The sequence below is a fragment of the Amblyomma maculatum genome, chromosome 4, assembly GCF_055883805.1.
Source record: "Amblyomma maculatum isolate TAMU_Amacu chromosome 4, ASM5588380v1, whole genome shotgun sequence".
NCBI classification, from domain to species: Eukaryota; Metazoa; Arthropoda; class Arachnida; order Ixodida; family Ixodidae; genus Amblyomma; species Amblyomma maculatum.
Genome location: NC_139347.1, coordinates 159,556,006 through 159,578,030, shown reverse-complemented (window position 1 = coordinate 159,578,030; position 22,025 = coordinate 159,556,006). Strand labels below are relative to the sequence as shown.

Here is a 22,025-nt window from a genome sequence, read left to right as displayed (position 1 = left end):
GCACAGCCATGCCTTTTGTCGAATGCGACTATTCCTCCGTAGAACGAGCGGAGCAAAGCACTCCCCCGACAGCGCCGCACGTATGAAGACGTACAGCCTTTGTCAAAAGAGTAGAGCCCAAGGGGTGTGCTTCTGAGCTGTGTATTGGCACTTGTTTAGGATTTGTGGAGGTACTGCCCATTGGAGAGGGAAGGCAAAAAATCTTTTTACCATCAAAAGATTCGGAACATTGCAAATGCATCACAAGCCACACGAAGTTGCTCAAAAGTAGACACACTCAGCTCTACACTTTTCACAATTACTGCACGTGCCTAAAGCGGCAAGAAAGCCATTGATGCTTGGCGTGAAGCACATACGTCAGCGCAGCTAAACCGCGCCTCCAATGTTCACTGCTTCTTGTATGTAACGCGCTGTTTCCTGAAAGCTCACGGCAATCCGCGGATGCTACCAGCGGATTGAGCTCGCCATTAGCCGTCAAAAGTGCGTCGCATCTCATCACGCGGTAGTCTCTAAAACGATGTTTGATTATCCGGTGATGACTTGCAGTGAGCCTGCTCCACATAAATTTAATTCGATGATCAACTGCACCACCGGTGTCGACGAGCGACCAGTGTGATCTTTGCTCGGCGTTAGCGGCAGAGACATCAAGAGGCTAGCCACTGCCGCCCCCGTAAAATGATAACGTGCCAGAAGTTCCGGGTTGTTGTCAATCAGCCGAAAGTTTAAAGGACTGTTTTATGAATCCTCAGTATATTCATTTATATAAAGTGTGGTATACCGACAGACGATGTCCACATACGAGAGAACGTTTCCACGTCCGTTTTCAAGTGGAGTGGCGGTCGAGGAGCGTCCAAATTAGCGCCGTTGCCTACTCCAGATTCCCGATCAAAGTTTTATCGTCCACTCAAGGATTGATTCAACTAGAGATTGGTTCCTGAAACGAAAACCAGGCACTAACGGCAGCTTGGAGTAGAAGTCGTGCGTTCTTGAATACAGTATGGCGCTTACTCCTCGCCCAGAAGTATCGAGTCCCATCTCAGCCTTCCATGTGAAAGGAGAAACCAGACGTTTCAGCTTCTCGCCTTCCACTATTATTTTCACAAGCATTTACCAAACTTCGTGATTATTTGTTTCTCTATCCCCAACTGTAACTCCCAACGTACAAAGTTTGCACGCAAGAAAGATAGTGCAATGACATGCAAGAACCACGTGCAGTGTCACCGTTTGCATCTTTTCGTATTAATTTTTTTTCTCCTAAAATATTTTCTTTAGTTTTGGTGAAGCCGCCTTGCTTTTACTTTTGATGGAACCCACCACATATATACACAACGTTGGCGACAACAAATACAACACTATGAACATAGTGAAACTGGCCAATGACTCAACTTTTATGTGTTTATCTCCCCCCCCCCCCCCCACCCACACACACACAGACACCCCTTGGTTGTCGCGTCTTTTGACTCCTACGCGAGCTTGACTGTGGAGGGAGCAAGGCCGAACTCAGAACAAGAGCGGACGGACAAGTGTGTACGCTGGAAAACAGGGAGAAAGGGGAGGTGAGGGGGAAGTGGTGGTGAGGCGAGAAGCGAAGAAGTTGCTTTTTAGTTTTGTTGCTTTTATTCTCAACACAGCGTCACGTGTTCGTAGTTGCTTTTAAATACACAACGTTGGCGACAACAAATACAACACTATGAACATAATGAAACTGGCCAATGACTCAAGTTTTATGTGTTTATATTTTTCTTGCAGTGGACCGAAATGGATGAGCCGCACGCCAGACAGCGCTCCAGAATTTGCCTTCCTGGCTCGTCGTGGCTCCTAGCCGACGTTCATTTTAATTCATTCTTGTATTTATTTATTTCTTCGTATCTTTGTTTCGTTGATTGTTTTACCTTTCTTGTACGCAATTCAATCTGTACGTATATAAAATTCGAATACCTTCAGTCGTTATAAAAATGCGTGTGTCATGGCTGTCCAAGTGCGGACCTGTCGCTTAGGGAGCCATTGTGAAACTTTCATTTGGGCCGTGCCGTGAAGTGCACAGAAAAGAGAACATTACGAGGGATACATAAGCTCCGCCTAGAAGAGCATCACGCGATAGCGTATAGAGCTACCAGCCCACCTATAAAAACCCGCTTTAACCAAACCGAATGAGCGTCCCTGCGTGGCCTGAGGGTAACATATATGCAAGTGTCTTTGCAGGCTAATTCTGACACTGCCCTTCGATACGAAAGGGGAGGCCCGAGTTGGCAGCTCTTGACGAACATAACGTCAGGCAACCCTACGTATAATCAGTGAGCGGCCATGTTAGCTGATAGCTCCACGCTCTTGATTTTTAGTTCTCAACGCCAAGCCAAATTTTCGAGGAATGGGGCCTTTAACCCTGTCAATTTAAATGCCCAGCGTTACTATGCAACATAGGAGCAGTATTGCACGTTCGTCATAGTGAGTGACGTTCGTATTGGCCCCCCTTATGACAGTAGCAAAAATTGAATTGTTTATCTTCATATCGTAGAGCGGGGTGGAAAATTATTTCGCTTATTTAGAAAGCAGACTTGAAGACGACAGACGGACGACACGATGAGAAATAGTGGAACTGGGCTGTATTAGCCCCGAGAAGTTTGAGTGGCGCCCTCTGGCGGTCAGCCCGACGGGACGTCACGACAAGGACTGCCTGCGCCGATCGCTCTGGCTTCTCCGGGTTGCCGCGTAGCTTCGAGTCTGCGGCCTCGGTTGTTCTCATAACAACAGCATTATGAACAACGCAGACAGCACCGGTCGAGTGTCAGGAAAAGAAAGTATTTAATAATGATTCCTCTTGCTTTCAAAACACGAAACATGGGCTCGTCGTGGTGAGCCAAGTCTCGCGACTGGCCGAGCGCTCGCCGCGACGGGCGCAGCTGGTGCCGTCGTCGCGGCAGGACCCTTTCGTGCGTCGTCCCTTGAAACTGATAATGTGCGTGGAGTCACTATCTTCATGATTGTATTACGAATGTAATACAACGATGAAGATAGGTCTATATGCCTGCGACGCGATAAATTTGTACCGTTTTGCTGTGGACGTTGCTTAGAGCGCGCCTAATGGGCTGCGCGCTGTGAAATTTGTGCACGGATATTTGTTTAAAAGAGGCTACTGATTAAAACTTTATTAGAATCATCTTACTTGTCGAGCATTTTTGAGAAGCAATTACGCATGATTTGCCAAGAGCAACGTGCATTTTGATGGCCTATTAACCGTGTCGTCGTAAACATTTCCGTCATTCCGTTCGCCTCTGCCTATTGCGCCGCAGCCGTGCGCGCATGGGATGTCTTGGGGGCACTGCTAATTTGCAAATTTCTTTCCAGTCTCCCTTTCACTGAGCAGCATAAATTCCTATGTGGAAAAAGCGTGCAAAACAAGTCGCTGCCTTAGTGAAGCAGAGAAACCACTTTCATCAATGATTTTTGCAACCGTCATTAGCGGTTTTTGCTTGAAGATGTCATTCGCGCTGAGCTGAATCCCAGCGTCCTTGAAAAGCTTCTGAACCTTCACGGTAACTCCTGAAAAGAGAAAAGCGCAAACTCTGTAAAAAAAACAAAAAACAAAAAAAAAACAGCTGCAGGCGAAACAGGCAAACAGTGTATAAAACTATTACATACCTTCAGGACTTCCTGTGAGTTGGTTAGCGCTGTGTGTTGGTCCTTGAGAAAAAAAAAGCAAAAAAACACAGAATTATTATGCCATCTAAACCACTCTTTACAGATACAGAGATATCACTAAATTTCCGTCACGCATTGAAAACGTTTTCGTTTTGTTAAATACTACAAACAGCTCATTCATATGTGAAGAGGATGAAAAATGGGTCTTGTTTAAACAGGCCAGTCCTTCTCTGTTCTTAGGGTAGCATTATGCTTAGAGTGATAAGGTTGAAATGCAGTATTTTCATGTACATTTGGTGGCGTGGCTAGATAAAAGAAACTTCCTCGTGCATCTACGGATTACTTGTGGTTTTATTACTTAATTTTATGTTGTAACAATCTCTCCACTCGAATTTACTGCAGTAATATAGAGATTGTTTAAGGAATTAATTGTTTGATTTGATCAACAGTAGTGCTGAGGAAGCAAAAGCCGATAATTTATCACGATTCTAGCTACTCATGTATTTCAGTTTCATGGTCAGAACTAAAGACAATGCGGGATATATAAATGTTTTTCTTTTTCCTGAATGCTTGATAAAAATCATTCATGTCAATGTGAATCATCACAAAGGAATAGTGGCCGCATAGCGTATCCATAGGTAGACATACCGTCTCAATCTATAACTTTCACCTCCTCTTCTAGTTGTGCAGCATCGTTCATGGGAACGGCGCTCGAATTTTCACTACTGTCCCCATTCTTGCGTGTTGTCAAAGCCTCTGCGTGTGCGCAGAACTGGTACGACTTTGCGGGAACGCCTCTTTCACCTGGAATCAGATAGAGAGATTCAGGCTACAACCTCAAAAAACACTGAAACAAGGCCTTAACGAAGTTTGGGCATTACCTCAGAAAAGCGCAGAGCAGCTGCACATCACATGCACTTTAAAGCCACGCTTGTTGCATAGCACACAAGTCTGAGACGTAGCTAAGGCAGGGCTTCACGGAGCCCGGAAAAAAAAAAAAAAACATTCCCTATCACAACCGTTACTGAAGTGCTGTTTTTAGGGACGCGTTGCATTGAATCTGCGCCCCATGTCTTGGAAAATTTGGAAAATATCAGCATTCAAACAAAAAGACCAGCACAGCTGTGTGGACTGTGTCAAATTTCGCGGCATGAATGAACACGAGAACACCACTGCCGTGAGACACATTTTAAACAAAAACTTAAGCAGGGTCACAGTTGATTCAGCTTGGATATTCCGCTACTGAGCAAAATGTCTGAGCACTCACTGACACAAAGATCGAGGAAACGAAAGTTTGAGCAATGGCTGATTTACTTACGCCGCCGCTTTGTCGATCCCGGGAGCGATCGACTTGCATCGCTAGGACGCACGGGAATGTTGACGGATGGAACAGCGTCTGGCAATAGTTTTGTTCTTGTACACTAATAATAATAAAAAAAGGACTAGTTGACAAACAGCCCGTAAAAGCGTCGCTACACGTGCGGCTCACCTAGTATCTTGTACACCGGCTACACAGTCTTCCTTTTTGAAGTGCTTACTGCACACTAGTGGCAATGCCGACGGTTGCTTCCCCATTCTTAACTTTATCAATCAAACCTCCTTCATTTTGAACAACTTTGGGTAAAGTGGAAGCTTACACCGGCTTTTTTCTGTGATTTTCACTGCGCACTGAACAATAAGTCACCATCAAGATTATTCGCGAGCGAAAACGAACGAAAAGAGCCGGCATCGGCCGGGAGGAGCAGCAGCCCGGCTGGCGGAGTCCTTGCCGTGACGTCAGACTGCGGCGATCGCAGCGGCACCAGTGTTCGCTCTCGGGGCTAATAGGGTACTCGGACCAACGTACGCAGAAGACACACACGAATAATAAAAAGCTCATAATTTCATTTGCCGAATCTAAGATTCAATGCTGAGTTACCAAATCGTATAGCTTTCGCAATTCGTCCCCACTGATCCTAAATAATTTTCTCCCAGATGCCAAGGCCTGTCTACATTTATTGATGAAGCTTGACCCATGACCGCATACAATAAAATGCACGCTCTCGTATAACTAAATTTGAAATTTCTAAAACGTGGCACTAGCCCTGCAAGCTATTGCAGGCATGCACCTCTTTTCCAGGATGCACCAAGGCGCTTTAGCAGCCCTTTATTATTGTACTCATTTTATTACCTTTATTCAGGGGCTTTTGGTAAGAACGCGTCATTTTGTCGATTTCTGGGATCATAGCAAATGGAATAAAGCTGTGGGTCATTTCAAAAATGTGGAAATTTGTGCACGAAACGTGGAAACCAGTCTAAAGGTTTAAGGAATTGGGAAATGAAGGGCGACTGCTGTTGATGATGTTGCTTCAAGTCCCACTGAGAATAGACAGTTTTAGTTTCACGTACGTACAGAGTTACGTACGCAAACGTGAGAAGTCTACGTGCGCTGCGCGAATTTCGCCAGGACTACTTTTAGTTTCACATACGTGGTGTAGGTGAAGCAAAATGTATGGACCTTTCATACAAGCCTCGAAAAACTGTAGGTACGTGTTATGCCGCGCCATCTAGTACAGATGAACCAAACCAATTTTGTTCAGTCGAGCTGCCTTGAGCCGAGCCATGCTGCGGCCGTAGCCAAGAGTCGGTCGAATTGGAAATAGCTGTTTTTAACGTCGTCGCTCTACAGTGAACAATTAGCAAGACGCATACCTATATGCGTTCATCGAACAGCGTGTCTCATGCAGTCTTCGAATGGATTGCATTCTCTCGCGTCGCGAAGCATATCCAGATCGTCGCTTTTGGAAAAGCGAATTCGCTGGGCAACAGAACTCATGCTTACAACTTCACGACCTTCCCCCTACAACGGATTGGCTCTGGTTGGCTGCCGGCTTGCATCTGGCACTCTAGCCACTTCTCGCTCAACTCTGGTCTGGCGTGGCTATAGTGTTCTAGAATTGGGAAGTGTGCCGTCTTCGGCGCGCCGCAATGGGAGCGACGTGGTCGCCGGAGCGATGAAAAGCGTAGGTGGCGCTGTCAGCCGTAGGAGCGCATCACAAGCGTGCGCGGCGCAGAGGAAACGCTTGGGGCGTCTGCTTCTGCGGCTCGTTTCCTGCGTGAATTTTGTTGCATCGCGTTGCTTCTCTGGCTGTTGTACTATGGCGCGTTGTTGAGCGAAGAGCGATGATTGGTCAAGCAGGAAAACACATGTTTGCAGAGAGCACAGTAACAGTTCCGTCCGTCTCGTATGACTTTCGCCCCCCCCCCCCCCTTCTTTTACTGAATGCTCTTTTCCTTCCTTTCGTTCTTTCTTCTTGCTCATTGCGCGCTCTTTCTGCTGCCTTCCCTATTCGAACCCTTCCCTTCTCGAAATACACTCAAAGCATGGTTGACTCAAAGCATGGTTTCCTAAGCAACAGCACAGCGGAAGGCCTTCGGGTAACTTTGCAGTCCACAGTCGACCTCGTCGACTACTTATCTGCAAAATGCGGTTTTACATACATTATCACATCGAGACTAAGCCAAGACAAACTAGAAAACCTCTTCGGCATCGTGAGGCAATTTAATGGCTGCAACGATCATCCCACGCCGGCTCAATTTTTAGTGACAGTTAATGCCCTGGCATTTTACAACTTAGCGAAGCCCCCAAAGAAAGAAATTGTAATGCTGAAATTGTAAATGCCTTACTTGGAATTAGCCGTACAAGCGAGAAACCTACCCAGCTTCTTTCAAATCCTATTGATGAGCTTGACCGTTTGGTTGACGAGGGAAGGCTCGAGGAGGTCGAAGCTACTTTGAATTCCCTTCCTTCAGATGACCACAGATACGTCACTAGGCACAGTTCTAGCCGTCTCATAGCTTATATTGCAGGATATGTCGCTAGAAAGTTCATGAAGTCAAAATGCAGTATTTGCTCCGCTTATCTCATTTCAAGCAAATCGTGCGCGGCACAAAAAGAAGAAAATCAATTTATCTCAAACTTCGACCACGGAGGTCTTCTTTATCCGTCCTCGGAGGTTCCAAAGCTCGTGCACACGCTGGAAGAGTCTTTCAAGGTTTTTTTTTTTAGTTCAAGAAAGATTAACGCAAATAGCATGCGTGAATTTGCGTTGTTTTTGCAAAGCGCATAGGTTTCCAAGCTTGGTTGCCCTACTCATGACAAAGAAATGACAATGCATAGTGAAGTTCTACGTCCTCATGCTATTGCGTTTTTATGCCAAGTCGCTAAACCAAGAGCAGACCTCTAAAGCAGAGCAGGTAAAGCACCTAAAGCTGAGGAGATGCAAGTAATCGTGTTTGAGAACTTTATTTAATCATTCTGCCTTTCTCTTGTGTGTTTTCAAATTTAGCAGCTTAATTTATTCACGGTCTAGTACAGTTCATTAATATTCTCATATAGTTCTGTACAGTTTTATACGTTTGTACCATATTCTTGCACTAAGTCGCGATTTTTTTTTTCCACGTCGTCCATTGTGTGGTTTCGTTCATTGCTATGTGCTCTCATTCATTCATTTCGTTTTGAGTAGAACTGCCAGTTCATATGTATTCGCCCACATTCAAATAAAGTCATCAGTAAGCGCTGGCATAATTTCTGTCTTCAAGCAATCTTCGCATACCTCTATTTACATGTGGCGCAAAAAGTACGCTAGCCTAGCCTAAACACCATTCACTGCGTTTTCAGTGTGTGCGAGCGTCGATGGAAGACATCAGTGTATCCCGCATAAACCGGTGCATCCAATATTAAATATTTACATGACCATAGAAATACGTTAAAGATTCGTCATTGAACATCCCGCTAGTGTTCGAGAAATAAAGTACCCAATACGTTCAGTAAATATATCTTGCCGTTGCTTGTCAGTTCGTCGGCAATCTGTATCTTACATTGCCTGCATGTGTATTGCTGTTCCCTGACGACGGCCGCTTATTTTATAGGGAACTAGTTGTTTTGTTCATGAAAATAACCGTTTTAATACATCTAGACAACCGTGTGGGAGCTAAAGCTACACAATTTATTGCTACGCGCCTTCGGAGTCCGATTAAACTAGCGGTGACGAAGGCGGTTCACCCAGCTGTCTGCTCCGCGCTCACTGCGCTCCTCCTGCACACAGCGCCCTCTCTCCTGTCATCGCTGAAACGACCAGCTCGCCGGCGGCAGACGGCACACTTCTCAATTCTAGAACACTATAGCGTGGCCTCGCGAGATCGTTGCTATGACGACGACAAACGCTTCTGCGTCAGGCTTAACAGCTGAAAAGTCGTCCTTCTATCTTAAAACAAAAGGCTATTTGTCACTTGAAACTTTACGCGAGGGTAAGATTGGGTAAGCTTAAAGCGAATACAACAGTTTAGAACACGATATCGCGCCGAGGAATCAGCGGCGAAGCTGTTATTGCTGTGAAGCGGGCGGGCAGGGCGTCGCCATGTTGTCAACTCTACGTACGCCAGCAACGTGAAGACGCCAACGTGAAAATCCGAATCTCACGTACGTCCGTAAAACTCCCGCAGACTCTTCACGTTCTGCGCATGCGCACTGGTCACACGTAGGCGCTTCACGTACGTAAAGTTTCCACGTACGTGAAACTAAAACTGTCTAATAATGGTAGTTTTAAAGGTCCACGGAAACGGCCCCCAAGAAACCACTGATAAACGTGTTCAGTGTGTAGAACACATCCTTTTGAGCATTAACGCAAAGTATAACTCCTTGGAACAAAGCCAGCGATTTATTATTAATTTTTAAAAACAGCGTTTTTTGAAATTCGCGGGCTGAGGAAATGTCGCTTGGCGGTGTCGCATGGAACTATTTCCTAATCCCGTGACGTCACGGGTCGGTTGACTGGCAAGGCTTGCTAGAAGCTGCCATTCGCTGCGGTCACTGCAACCATGACGTCACGAACACACTTCCGGTAGCTGAGAAAGTCGTCTGCTCGTACGCTGCTCGAACTCTGTGCGGGCTGTTACAGCTCGCCGCCCTTATCGGTTAGGTGGCCATTGCCCATTAAGTGCAACAACCGAAGCGACGCAGGGATCGGCAGAACGAAGCTGCATTTACAAATATCTTATTTATATAACGTGGTTTCAGGAGTATCGGAGTGTCGCCCGACGAGGCGTCAACAGCACGGTCAAGCACCGCACGATGGCAGCACCTCCTCGACCGCCGTAAACACCGCCGCTGTCAACGTTTTTAGATTCCTTTCAGTTTGCAAGCTCCCCCGAGTCACTCCCGAGAAAGCGGCTCCCGTCCGTTTCCACTCGCCACGCGGCGCTGCTGTCGCTGTCGGCCCGAAACCGCTCGCACTCTGCTGTTGGTGGCTGTGGCAGCCTTCGCCGGTTCTCATCCGCGATAAAACTGGGAACGGACACGTAGAGCTCAAATTTGATGGGCTTTTGGAGCTGTCACGTTAAAACTTCAGTCTCATGGTTAAACAAACTGTTTGCGTGAGGGTACCCCTCAGGCTGGGTGAGGTAAAGAGCAGGCTGATGCCGGTTCGAGAAAAAAAAATAAGATCGTTTATTTGCCTCGCGCTTTATCGCATCGCATTTGCGATGTTTATCCTGGACATTTTAGTATTTGTTGGAGTAAAGCTATCAATAGCTATTCGGGAGAATGCACGACACATTAAGGAATGAGAACCAGCGATGTTTCGTTTCTAGATCGCATTCACGAAATTCCGCGCTGTTACCAACAGAGCACCGCACATACGAGCAGCATTTTCACGTTTTTTACAATGCCAATTTCACTGGACACAAGTATTAAATGCAGACACACTTAGCCGGATGCACGGAGGGAAGAGCTGCAGAAGACGAGCTTTTTATTTGCAATGATCGCACAGCCGGGAGCAGCGTTTTGCACTTTAATTTTTAGAATGTTAATTTCAGTGAGCATAGGCAAGCATTAAATGCAGGCACACTGAGTTGGAAGCACAGAGAGAATGGCTACAGAAGGCGAGCTTTATTATTTGCAATGGCAACCTTTTCTCTGTTTTCCAGCTGGCGATTCTGGTCTCTCGCATAGAAGTGCATGCGTGTAACAATGACGAAATGCAGAACCTGACATGTAAAAGTGGCCTTATGTTCTGCACAACCAAGCCGGGCAAGGTTTTGGAATTCCAGCTCATCAAGCACATCCCAAAAAATGTCCCCAAAAACTGGACCTCCTTTCAAGGAAACCGAAACTGCTTTCTTCACAATATTAGTAAACTCTAGCACCTTTTTTGTGGGATGCTTTAGGCATCCCTGCTTGAAGCTTTTATACACTGTAAGGTATGCGTCTTTGCCAACAACTGGCACATGAGAGCTGATATCTTCCATGCAGGAAGTGCAAGTTGAGGTTTTGGAGAATTTGTGGACCACATAGGCTGAAAAATAGTACAGTATGCTTTCATCGACTTCTGCTTTCGAGTAAATGTGGTCACTGTCACTGTGATCGGGCGTGTCAACTTCAGAAGTTAAGTCGAGCATCCTCGACTGAATCAGTTCACGCAGGTGAGCTTGCTTGCATCGGTGTGCTTCTCTGCATTTCTTCAGTGTGTCTTGAACACCCACAAGCACAGCACTCGGTGCACTCTCCACACTTCCACGCAGACCTGTCTTTATAGGAGTGTACAGACTAAACAGTCGAAATATTTGGGTAAAGTTCACAACTGTAGGATGAGATTCATCTCCTCCAAATGAGCGTACAAGTCCAAAGTGGCGCTGAGAAATATAAAACGGGCTAATGAGTGCTACTGAACACCACACTGCTTTAAAATTAAAGAAACGAAATTGTGTTTATGCTCTTACCTCCAAAGGATCTTGATTGAGCTTGGCTGTCAAGATATAGTGGGCGCCTTGGCCTAACAGGTATCGTATGATGTCAAGTACTGACAGCAGTGTTACCCGCAGGGCTTCAGTGGTGAGTTGTGATGCAAAAAGTTTCGAACCCTTTTCAACAGCATTCCTCTCAGTAGTGTCAAGGAGCTCCAAAAACCGTTCAATGACCTAGAAGTGATCCCAGCAAAAAAGGATGTGATCAAATGTTTGGCAGGGACAGCAGCTGCACTAAACTGAATAGCAAAAACTTTCCATACAAAGTAACTTGAGTAGTACATTACCAGTATATCTTTGGAGCCATGTCGAATGCCTCGTGAGGGCAATTTAACATTCAGTGCATCGAAGAGATCGTTGAGGGCTTTGGTGAATGCCTCGGTGCCTTCAGAGTTTTCCATGCCTGCTACCTTCGCTTCCCGATATGTTCTAATTCCAATTGATGTTGACCTGCTGAACAACTGTTAAAGGGCATATTTCTGTCACAATTTGTACCGAAATAAACATCACTCATTCATTGACAAATGAACCGTACCTGTGTAGCCAGTTTCACGCTCATTTTACGAAGATTATCAGGAGCGACATGTGCCCTGGTCAGCTTGGGCACAACTCGGAGAAGTTTGTCTTTCTCTGCCTCATAAAGTGAGACATAGTGATTGAAGTTTATTTTGTGATCACCTGCCTGAAAGGAAAAGGGACGTTTAGTTAGAATATTACATATGAAATTTGTATAGGTCACACTTACCATTCCATAAGTATGCTTCTTTAGATGGTTTCGTATGTACTTAATAATGTGAGGTACATCACAGATGAAATAAATCTGCTGTGGAGGCTCCAAGGGATGTTCAACAGAGTGGCATGAGGAGTCCAACTTTCCAGAGATTCCAAGCTGACTCCACATGGAGCGATTATTGCCAGCTCCGTCGCTGATGACGGCCAACACTGAAGCACTGTTTTTATGCAGTTCAATAACAGCGCTGATAACGAGCTCCGAGAGAACTTTTCCAGGTGCTGCACCTTTCGTAGCAAACGTCGCTATAGGCTGCACCCAGTTTTCAAAAAGCGGCACGAACATGAGTACTAGCCCGTGGTCAGCGAGCTGGTCTCCATTTGTGGTGCAGACATCCCCGTAGTCCACAAAACCATCCATTTTGTATGAGGCCTTGTTAAATGAAATAGCCTGCTTCAGTTTAACCTCGTCGACAAGCAGCACACCATATCTATTTAGGCGGCTTTTTCACTGGAAATGGTCCTTAATGCATTTAAGCGCTGCTTCATTGTACCCATATTTGCATGGTATCCCACTGATTATTTGACGCAGTCGAGCTTTTGTGGGAAGCGGCAACAGTTGCATGTCTGAAATCAAACTGTACGTCTTTGAGCTTGAAATCTGTAGCAGGAGACATGTCATCAGCCACTCCTGATCATAGCGCCTACCAAGCTTTGACCTTTTCGCAGCCATTAAAGCAGTTTTGAATGTCAGCTGCTGCTTTTGTGGGAGCATGTGAAGCACTTCATCAATTATTGCATCACTCAGTGAACGCAGTTCCTTTTTCATGGCAAGAACCTCCTGTTTTGCCTTTTCCCTTCTCAAAGTGGCACGAATTGCCGACCGCCTCAGAGATTTCACTTGAATGCTCTTCGGTTTAGGTTTTCTGCCCGTTTTCTTCGCGCGCAGCATAAAAAGCTTTCCAAGTGTCTTGCATTCAGCGCAAGTTGCGCCCAAGCCCAAAGTTGTGCATGTCTTCCGTCGCCAGGTATCGCCATCCTGAGTAGCTACAGACGATGACAACACATGGGGATACAACTTGGCAGGGCAGCCCTCACACAATTTTAATCTTTCCACGTAACGAAGAAAACTCTGCACGTCTTCGAGGGAATCTATGCTCCTGAGTTCACTGTTGGCGTACGCTGCGGATGGCACAGGTCGACCACATGCACTGAGTGAAAAATTAAGGCAGCTGGTGACTACAGCTGCCTTTTCTATTCTGAGAATAGCATCTTCGAGTTTTAGCTTGTAGATGACAATAAAAGTTTCAAGAGCATCAGCGGACCAACCTTCAATCTTTTGGCTTGCTTTTGCCATGCTCAGAAGTTCGTTGTACAGCGCCGAAGTCTCTGCAGGAGGAGGATTGCAATCCTCGTCGTGAAGGCCTATCGGCGCATTCCTTCGGTCGCCGTCAATCTTTTTACTCCGCTTAACCTGGGGGGCAGTACGCACAGCTGGCACCTTGCGTTTGCGCGTCGTTTTTGACAGGTATTTCGGCCAATTGGGGAACAAGCGCGGCACAGCGTCATCTTTCAATGCCCACTTGTCGCGCGGAATGACGACAGTGTCACCATTAATCTGGTGCACAAAATGTTTTAGTACATCCTCGTCGTGGAAGTGTACATCACATACAACGCAAGAGCTCGAAAGCTGTCTGTCCAGTCGGGGAATCATGCGCTGCCATTCTAGGAGACGTATAGGGTAACTGGGCGGCCGAAAAAAATGTCTTTTCCCGGTAGCAGGTGTCTGGGAGTCATAACCGCTTTTGCAGCCGGGCACGAAGCAACGTGGCTTGTTCGCTACTCACTTCGTAGACATAAGCAAGCGGCAATAATCACGGCACCACACACCACAAACCCGCACACGTGCAAAACCACTTCGAGCGCAGGTACAAAGGGCCGCGCCAGTCGGGCCAACCAACGTTTTAGGGCTAACAGCGTGGCGAGCGCCACCGCGCGGCAGGAAACGGAAAGGCGACACTCCCCGCGCCGCAGCTTTCAAACTGAAAGGGATCTAAAAACGTTGGCCGCTGTGGCCCCTCCTCTCGCATACCGTTCTCGAACGACACGGCGGATCGTTAGCACCGATGTCCGAAATAAAGCGTGCTAAAATTTGTTGGCGTCTGGAATACTGAGCCGAATATCAAGTATGAAGCCCTCGTGAGGATCGCTGACCAGCAGTAAATTGCTGGTAAGAGCGATAACCGTGATACAAGCTAGGTTCTGCTCAAGCCAGCTGCCGCTGGTGCATTTCGGCTGATCCGATCTGCTCGTACTAGCTCTGCGATTAATGCGTCGGCAGAGTTAATCCTATAATTATTTTACTATGGCAGGATAGGAATCACTATAAGGCAGTTTCATAAGTAGACGATTTACGACAGCGTTGATCATGTTCCAAAGCGTCGACCGCCGCGGCTTCGAAGCGAAACAATAGGCCTAGCGACGACTAGGGACGGTCACGCACGGCGCCGGCGTTCGCCGCGCTCGCACGTTCCACCCCCGCGGTAATTGTGTAACGTACCTCAGCCTGCTCGCGGCATCCCGTGCTGCAAGCGTTGCAAACTCGTGTACTTTCATAGCTAAGGCCGCGTATTTTTTGGCGTTCTGCTCAGCAACAAGCCGTTCAAACGATACTGTAGGCACGACAAGGCTTCAGTACGCAGTCGCTGCGCTGTCGGCCGTAATCGAAGACGTCGGTCGGCAGCATAATCTATACAGCGAACGTGATACAGTGGGCAAATGAATAACTTTGTGAAGCAGACCCGCTCGTACGTTTCGCGCACTCGGGCGCCGACGAGCAGCTGCCGTCAACAGACGCCGTCATAACCTCGGTTAACGACGCAAACCGAGGTCGTCAAGCTCGGTTTGCGGTAACCGCGGTTAGTGGTGCAACCATGGTTTGGTCCGCCGTGTAACATAGGATAACCACGGGTTCGCGGTTACACTAACCGTAGCTGCGCGAACTGGCGAACTCCTCAGGCGTGTGCAAGCGAGGACGGGTTGGCGGAGTACGCCAGCGAGCGAGCGCGCGGCAACCGGAAGTTCGTCGAAGTGACGTATGTCTGGGCGGAGCGTTGAACTTGCTTGTATTCTTTGTTTTTTTATGGCTCCCTTCGGCGTACGAGTTGAGAGGGAAAATTGGAAGGGTCATTTTTAATCGCCGATATCTCTGGTGTTGCAGAAGCTAGATCGAAAATTTTTGCGGGAGAATGATAGGTGGTTCAATAACTATCAGTGTTATGGCGTTGTTTACCCTTCTTGGTGACCCCTTTCTGGGGACCTTTAAGCCGAAAGCTGCTTTACGGAGCCCTCCCCTTTGAATTCACACCGCACATCAAAATTCGTGCACGTTGTCATGTTAACGTCAGTGATCACAACAGGGCCAGTGCATTTCGCATTACCCCCAGCAGGCACGTCACAGGGCGCCCGGTGCGATTGCTACTTTGAAAAAGGGACCACATATGATGTGATCCTAAACTTCAGATCCTAGAATTTCAGGATTTGGGGGCTAGCAAACGATGAGAGTTAGCTTGGCTACGAATTTAACTCAGTAGAGCACGTTACTTGCACAGTGTAAAGTTTAAGATCAGTTTATTCTGGTGGATACAGCTCAAAAGCGAAGTTTTTAAATGTTTCGGATCTCTTCAAGTTATGCTAAATGCCAGCCGTCGTTTCTCAATGGGATTCATCTTAGCTTGTTTGCTCAGAATATGAACTATAAAAGCTTTTATGTTCAAGGAAACGTCGGCCGTGACACTGGCATTGCTAACAAACGTGTGGAAGATATATTTGTAAAACTTGTAGAAAATCTGGGCCGGAACAAATGTTTTCTCGCTCTGAGTATCTATCAGGACACCACAGTGTGATCAGTGTTCTGCATCAGGATAGTTACGAAATATGAAGCATGAAGGTTGCAAAGCAGTGACGAACGGCATCCGCTGATTTTATTTGCGCACTCGAAAAATTCCTTTATCCAGGCTGGAGTGGGGACAGTTTGAGATGCAAGTACACACGACCCAGAAAACATTAATTCGACGTAATAAATCGTCGGCATCTAAGGTGCAAAATTCACACGAATAATGCCAGACACGCTACTAGCATTGGCGTCCCCTCATGTCGGCGCGATGGTAACCAACCGGTCGCTAGACGTTCCTTTAGGCCCCACTTGATTTTTCAGTCTTTTTTTCAGAACAACACCGGATGTTTCTTTGGTACTATTCACTGCCTAAGATGCACTCCGTCAACCAGCACATCATAAAGAATATTCTCTCATTAGCAATAACGGAAAGGAGGAGGAGAAACGTTTATGGCATTTTTCTTTATTATCCCGAATGGCATCGTCACTCATAGCCTCCGTGGGGCGCCGCGATCCTGCAGGCCCACCAGAGCAGCTGTCGCTAGTCTTGCGTGCTGGTGCTCGTCAGAGAGGTCTCGGGAATAAATGTAAGGATCCTGAATGAATAGTCCCGTTGGCCACTGCTACCCTCTCTTCCCGCTTGATCAACCGGCGTTAGCCTAAAAAAACAACAACAAAAAAAACAGCGCAGCGATTTGAGAAACAGGGGAAGAGAATAACGGACAAGCGCTGTTTTTTTTTCCCGTCATCATCCTAACAGGGGCATGTTATGAGTGGAACACCGCCAGGTGGTTTATGCAGGCCAAAACGGAATTACAATGTACGGTCGGTGTTTTTTGCACCTGGGTCATTTCTCCGGGTAGCGCGTTGGGAATAATTTTTATACGTTTGAGTGTAAAAATTGACACTAATCCTTGGTGAGTTTGAATGCGGTGCTGGCAGTGCTCTCCTTCAAGCGCGGTAATATATTGATATATGTATGTAAGAGTGCAGAGCTGCACATACGCTCTCTGCTTCTGCTTCTTAATGTCGGTAGCGCCCTGAATGTTGTTCATGGGTCCGCATTTATCCAACGGCGGTGAATACATCGTAGTATATTGGTCATAGCCTGCGCGCAGCCTGCAAAGATAACACATTCTTCGCAAAAGTATGGCAAGCATGTTTTGAATCTGGAATTATATATGTAGGACTGGCGTAGTGTTTTTAGAGTGTGTTCGTGTTATCCATGAAAACGAGTTCTATCGCTATGGCGGTCTGCTTAGTTATCATGCTCTAGCTCTTGCGTCCAACGGAGCCCGCAATCCTAATTAAGCAGTTGGCAATCGCGACCACTAGTCCCGTATGTTGTGTTTTCTTCTCTTCGGGGATGGAAGTTTGAGCGTGTAAAGTGATTTACAGCTGTGCATTCCTCTCTCCTGTGTTGTGTGCGAGGGGTGTTGCCGCATCCTGTGCGTGGCGCGGCGCGGGAACCGAGCCGGAGTAAGACGATGCTTCCCCACCGACCCCTCCGCTGCTGTGCGGCGTGATCTGGCGCCTGGGAGCTCAAGGTCGAGACATGCGGGGGACCGCTCCCCGGCGCCGGGAAAGAGACTCGCCTGCACATCATGTTCTCGCTGTTTCATGAACTGACAGAAAGCGTGAACTGACACAAAGCAGACGCGTGTGTGCGGCGCTCCCTTCGGCGCCGAGGGAGAGGGGTTCCCCTGCGGGTCAGTCGGTCGGACACTTTGCTTCGGGAACGGAAAGAAAGAAGTCGTGGGTGTGCTTTTTTCCCTTGTTTAACCTCCCCATATAATCTAAAGTTCAATACAGTTTTGTCGTTTGTTCTCATGAAAGTTTCACCGTGTCGCCATTGACTGACTGTCATCTCACATCATGGTGCCGAAACCAGGGAACTGCAATCTCCAGGACTAGGAGAACTTCGGAAACTCGCAAGCAGGCTGCGACGGATAAAGTAAGTGACGGCACGGTCCGAGACGACGCAATTATGCAGAGGACAAGGGAAAAGAGAACGGCGTGTCGACAGCAGAATACCAAACTCATCAATGAGGCAAAGGCAACCCTGCCATCGACAGATATCGGAGCGTTGTGCTCACTAATTGAAAGGCTCACGGCCAACAACGATGCGCTTCTGAAATTGAACAAAGAGTTGGAAGACGGAATAGCTGATGAAGACTTCGCTTCCGAATTCGAAGCCGTCATGCGATATGAAGATGCAGCCGCGGGTATGCTTGGTCAACTCAAGGCAAGAGAGGCTGAGCTGCTCAGATCGCCGCACCTCCTGACAGCGCAGTCAGCAGAACCACAGCGGGGGAGCCAACATATAGGCCGTGAAGCTCCACATCGTAGTGCAGTAAAGCTGCCCACTCTTCAACTTACAGCATTCAACGGAGAGCTTCAACAGTGGCGCAGATTCTGGGTACAATTTAAAGAAGCCGTCCATGACAATGCGGAGCTCACAAAGGGCGAGAAGTTTCAGTATCTGCGAAGCCTACTAAGCGGAGCTGCGCCCTCATTGATAGCCGGTTTACAGGCGACGGGAGAGTGTTATGAAGACGCTGTGGCCATCCTCTCCAAGCGCTTCGGCGACACCCGAAATATCATCAGGGAGCACCTGGCCCAGCTTCGAGCGCTACCATTGGTTACTTCATCGGACGACGTGAGAGGGCTACGAAAGCTACTCGATCACGTTCAATGCCATGTGCGCGGACTGAGGGGACTGAACGTGAGCTCGAACACTTATTCTACGATGATGATCGACATTATTTTGAAAGCTTTACCGGCCGTCATCGTCGTGGGATATTATAAACAACTGGCCAACCATCCGAGCTCATCTCGTACCGAAAATAACGCCCCGAGCAGCGAGGAACCCACATCTGCCACGGGTCTTACAGACGGTGAGTTTGAACAACTTCTTACCTACTTGACTGTCGAAGTGGAAAGTCGAGAAAAGACTGGAGCTGGCCTCAGTAGAGACAAGCCAATGAGACAGGGAAGTGAAAGGAAGCAATTGTCCTTACCTCCTACATCTGCGGTACTGCACGCAACTTCCCAAGTAAAAGAGCAGTGTCTGTTCTGCGGAGCTCTGACACACAGCACTGCTGATTGCAACAGTGGCACAGGCCGTGAGGATCGATTAGAGAAACTGAAGAAAGAAAATCGCTGCTTCCGATGTACCTTACGAGGACATCGTTCGAAAGATTGTCGCCGCCGATTGAAATGCGGAAAATGCAGTGGCAGGCATGCCGTATCGGTATGCGACTCTAACTGGAAGCCGAACAAAAGGGAAGTCACTCCAAATTTGGATGTCAGCAGCTTGCATGCCAGCAGCCGCAATTCCATGACTAGTGAAATTCTGCTACAAACTTGCCGGCTTTGGGCTGTTGGCGAAAGTCGATGCGGCTACATTCGAGGCATCTTGGATGGCGGCAGTCATAGCAGTTTTATTCGTGAGGACATATCAAAATTTCTGGGTCTGAAAAAAAGCGGCCAAACCTCTCTACAGCTGAACACATTCGGGACAGCCACCTCTGCAACTAAAAGATATCGTCTTGTAGAGGTTCGTCTCCGCAGCCAGTACGATGACAAGGAATATCTAATCGAAGCCATTGAAGTTCCTTTCATCTGCAACGACTTAGTTCAAGTGCCTGTTGAGGATGAGTTTGTCAAGATTATAGAGCAGAAAGGACGTCACATAGCTGACAAACTTTTGTTGCCAGGTATGCCAGCGGTGCCAGGTATCAGTCTTCTTATTGGCTCTGAGCACCTGTGGAAGTTCATGACAGGCGAAATTCAACGTTGTCAGCAAAACGCTGACTTGGTTGCCCTAGGCTCAGTTTTCGGTTGGATGTTTCAAGGCCCAGTATCAGTGCATACCTCAGTTGACACTTCATCCAACATCTGTGTTCTGAGGATTAGCACGGCGCTTAACACCACCGAAAAACTAGTAAAACGCTTCTGGGACTTGGAAAGCATCGGCATCATAGATCACAAAGGAGGACCTGATGAGGAAACAGAAGCGATCATTCACCAATTTGAAAGAAACATCACTATGCAAAACGGCCGTTACGAAGTCGCCCTTCCCTGGAAGGAGAACAGCGGACACCTTTCAGATAACCGATCTCAAGCTCAGAGGCGACTCAAGAGCCCCGGGAAAAGAATTCAGAGTGCTCCGGAATTCGGAGCCGAGTACCAGGCTACTATGCAAAGCTACATACAGATGGGCTACGCCGAACGGGTGACCACTGACGAAGAACCCACCTCGCACGTTTACTACATGCCTCACCACGCAGTTATGCGCAGCGACTCAACAACCACAAAGATGCGTATTGTGTTTGATGCATCCTCACATGAGCAAGGTGCTTCTTCCCTGAATGAACATCTAGAGAAAGGGCCTTGTCTTCTCACAGATCTGGTCAAACTACTAATCCGTTTTCGACTGTATCAGATCGCTTTGACAGCAGATATTGAGAAGGCATTTTTACAAATCAGTGTCAGAGAGGAAGACAGGGACGCTTTACGTTTTCTTTGGTTTAAAGGCCTGTCTTCAAATGCTGAACCGGACCCTGAAAATGAAGAGTGGCGTATGAAACGTGTGCCGTTTGGCACCAAAGCTAGCCCATTCTTACTTAATGCCACGCTGCAACACCACTTCGAAGCTGCTGAAGCCTCTAGCCAAAAAACAGCTGCGCTTCTGGCGGAATCTTTCTACGTCGATGACCTGTTGGTTGGAGCTGACACGGAAGAGGAGGCGGAGGAGATTTTCTCTCAAGCCAATGATATTCTTCAAGCTTGCGGAATGAGTTTGCGAAAGTGGTCTTCCAGCTCCAAGCGCTTGCAAGACCTATTCGCAGCGCAAGTCAGAAAGGCTCAAACGAAACGGTGACGATTCTTGGCCTTATTTGGAATATTGAAAGCGACACAATTACCGTGGCCACAAAGTCACTTTCAACCATTTTGGACAGCCAGCACAGCTGCAAAAGACATATTCTGCAGACAATAGCCAGAATAGTTGATCCTCTTGGAATGCTAGTGCCATTTACAATACAAGCCAAGACACTCTTTCAAGAATTATGGCAGCGGAACATTGATTGGGACGATCCACTGCCTACTGGCATTTCCAAGAAGTGGGAAAGCTGGGTGTCAGAGCTAGTGGACCTTTCTTCACTGACAGTGCCACTATGTGTTGCTCCGGTGCTTAAACCGCAGAGTGTTATACAGTTGCATGTCTTCTGCGATGCCAGCCAGCGAGAGTACGGGACCTGCGCCTACCTACGAATAGATGGACACATTAGAGCCTGCGTCGTGAAGCTGCCCAACGGAACCACACTGCGACGGCCGGTTCAGCTTCTCTACCCCCTCGAGTTGTGTGTTTAGTACTACCCTAGGGATCCCACAGCTGGGGCCCGGGAGGTTGTTGTGTTTTCTTCTCTTCGGGGATGGAAGTTTGAGCGTGTAAAGTGATTTACAGTTGTGCATTCCTCTCTCCTGTGTTGTGTGCGAGGGGTGTTGCCGCATCCTGTGCGTGGCGCGGCGCGGGAGCCGAGCCGGAGTAAGACGATGCTTCCCCACTGACCCCTCCGCTGCTGTGCCGCGTGATCTGGCGCCTGGGAGCTCAAGGTCGAGACATGCGGGGGACCGCGCCCCGGCGCCGGGAAAGAGACTTGCCTGCAGATCATGTTCTCGCTGTTTCGTGAACTGACAGAAAGCGTCAACTGACACAAAGCAGACGCGTGTTTGCGGCGCCCCCTTCGGCGCCGAGGGAGAGGGGCTCCCCTGCGGGTCAGTTGGTCGGACACTTTGCTTCGGGAACGGAAAGAAAGAAGTCGTGCGTGTGTTTTTTTCCCTTGTTTAACCTCCCCATATAATCTAAAGTTCAATACAGTTTTGTCGTTTGTTCTCATGAAAGTTTCACCGTGTCGTCATTGACTGACTGTCAACTCACATCACCGTAGCGTCTGCGGAGTATAGATATTTGACC

At 47.7% G+C, this 22,025-nt stretch overlaps 1 protein-coding gene and 1 pseudogene across 1 annotated transcript in view; one reads left to right on the top strand and one right to left on the bottom strand.

Annotated features, from left to right (window-relative positions):
• Positions 1-1,822, top strand: part of LOC146193362 (uncharacterized) — a 105,039-nt gene extending 103,217 nt beyond the window's left edge. The window contains exons 11-12 of the mRNA XM_084600525.1: positions 160-193; positions 1,750-1,822. Coding sequence (XP_084456651.1) covers positions 160-193; positions 1,750-1,822 — 107 coding nt within the window. The remainder of the gene's footprint in view (positions 1-159; positions 194-1,749) is intronic.
• An 8,626-nt stretch (positions 1,823-10,448) lies between these two features.
• LOC146193361 (uncharacterized) lies at positions 10,449-21,723 on the bottom strand (annotated as a pseudogene).
• Between the last annotated feature and the right edge of the window lie 302 nt (positions 21,724-22,025).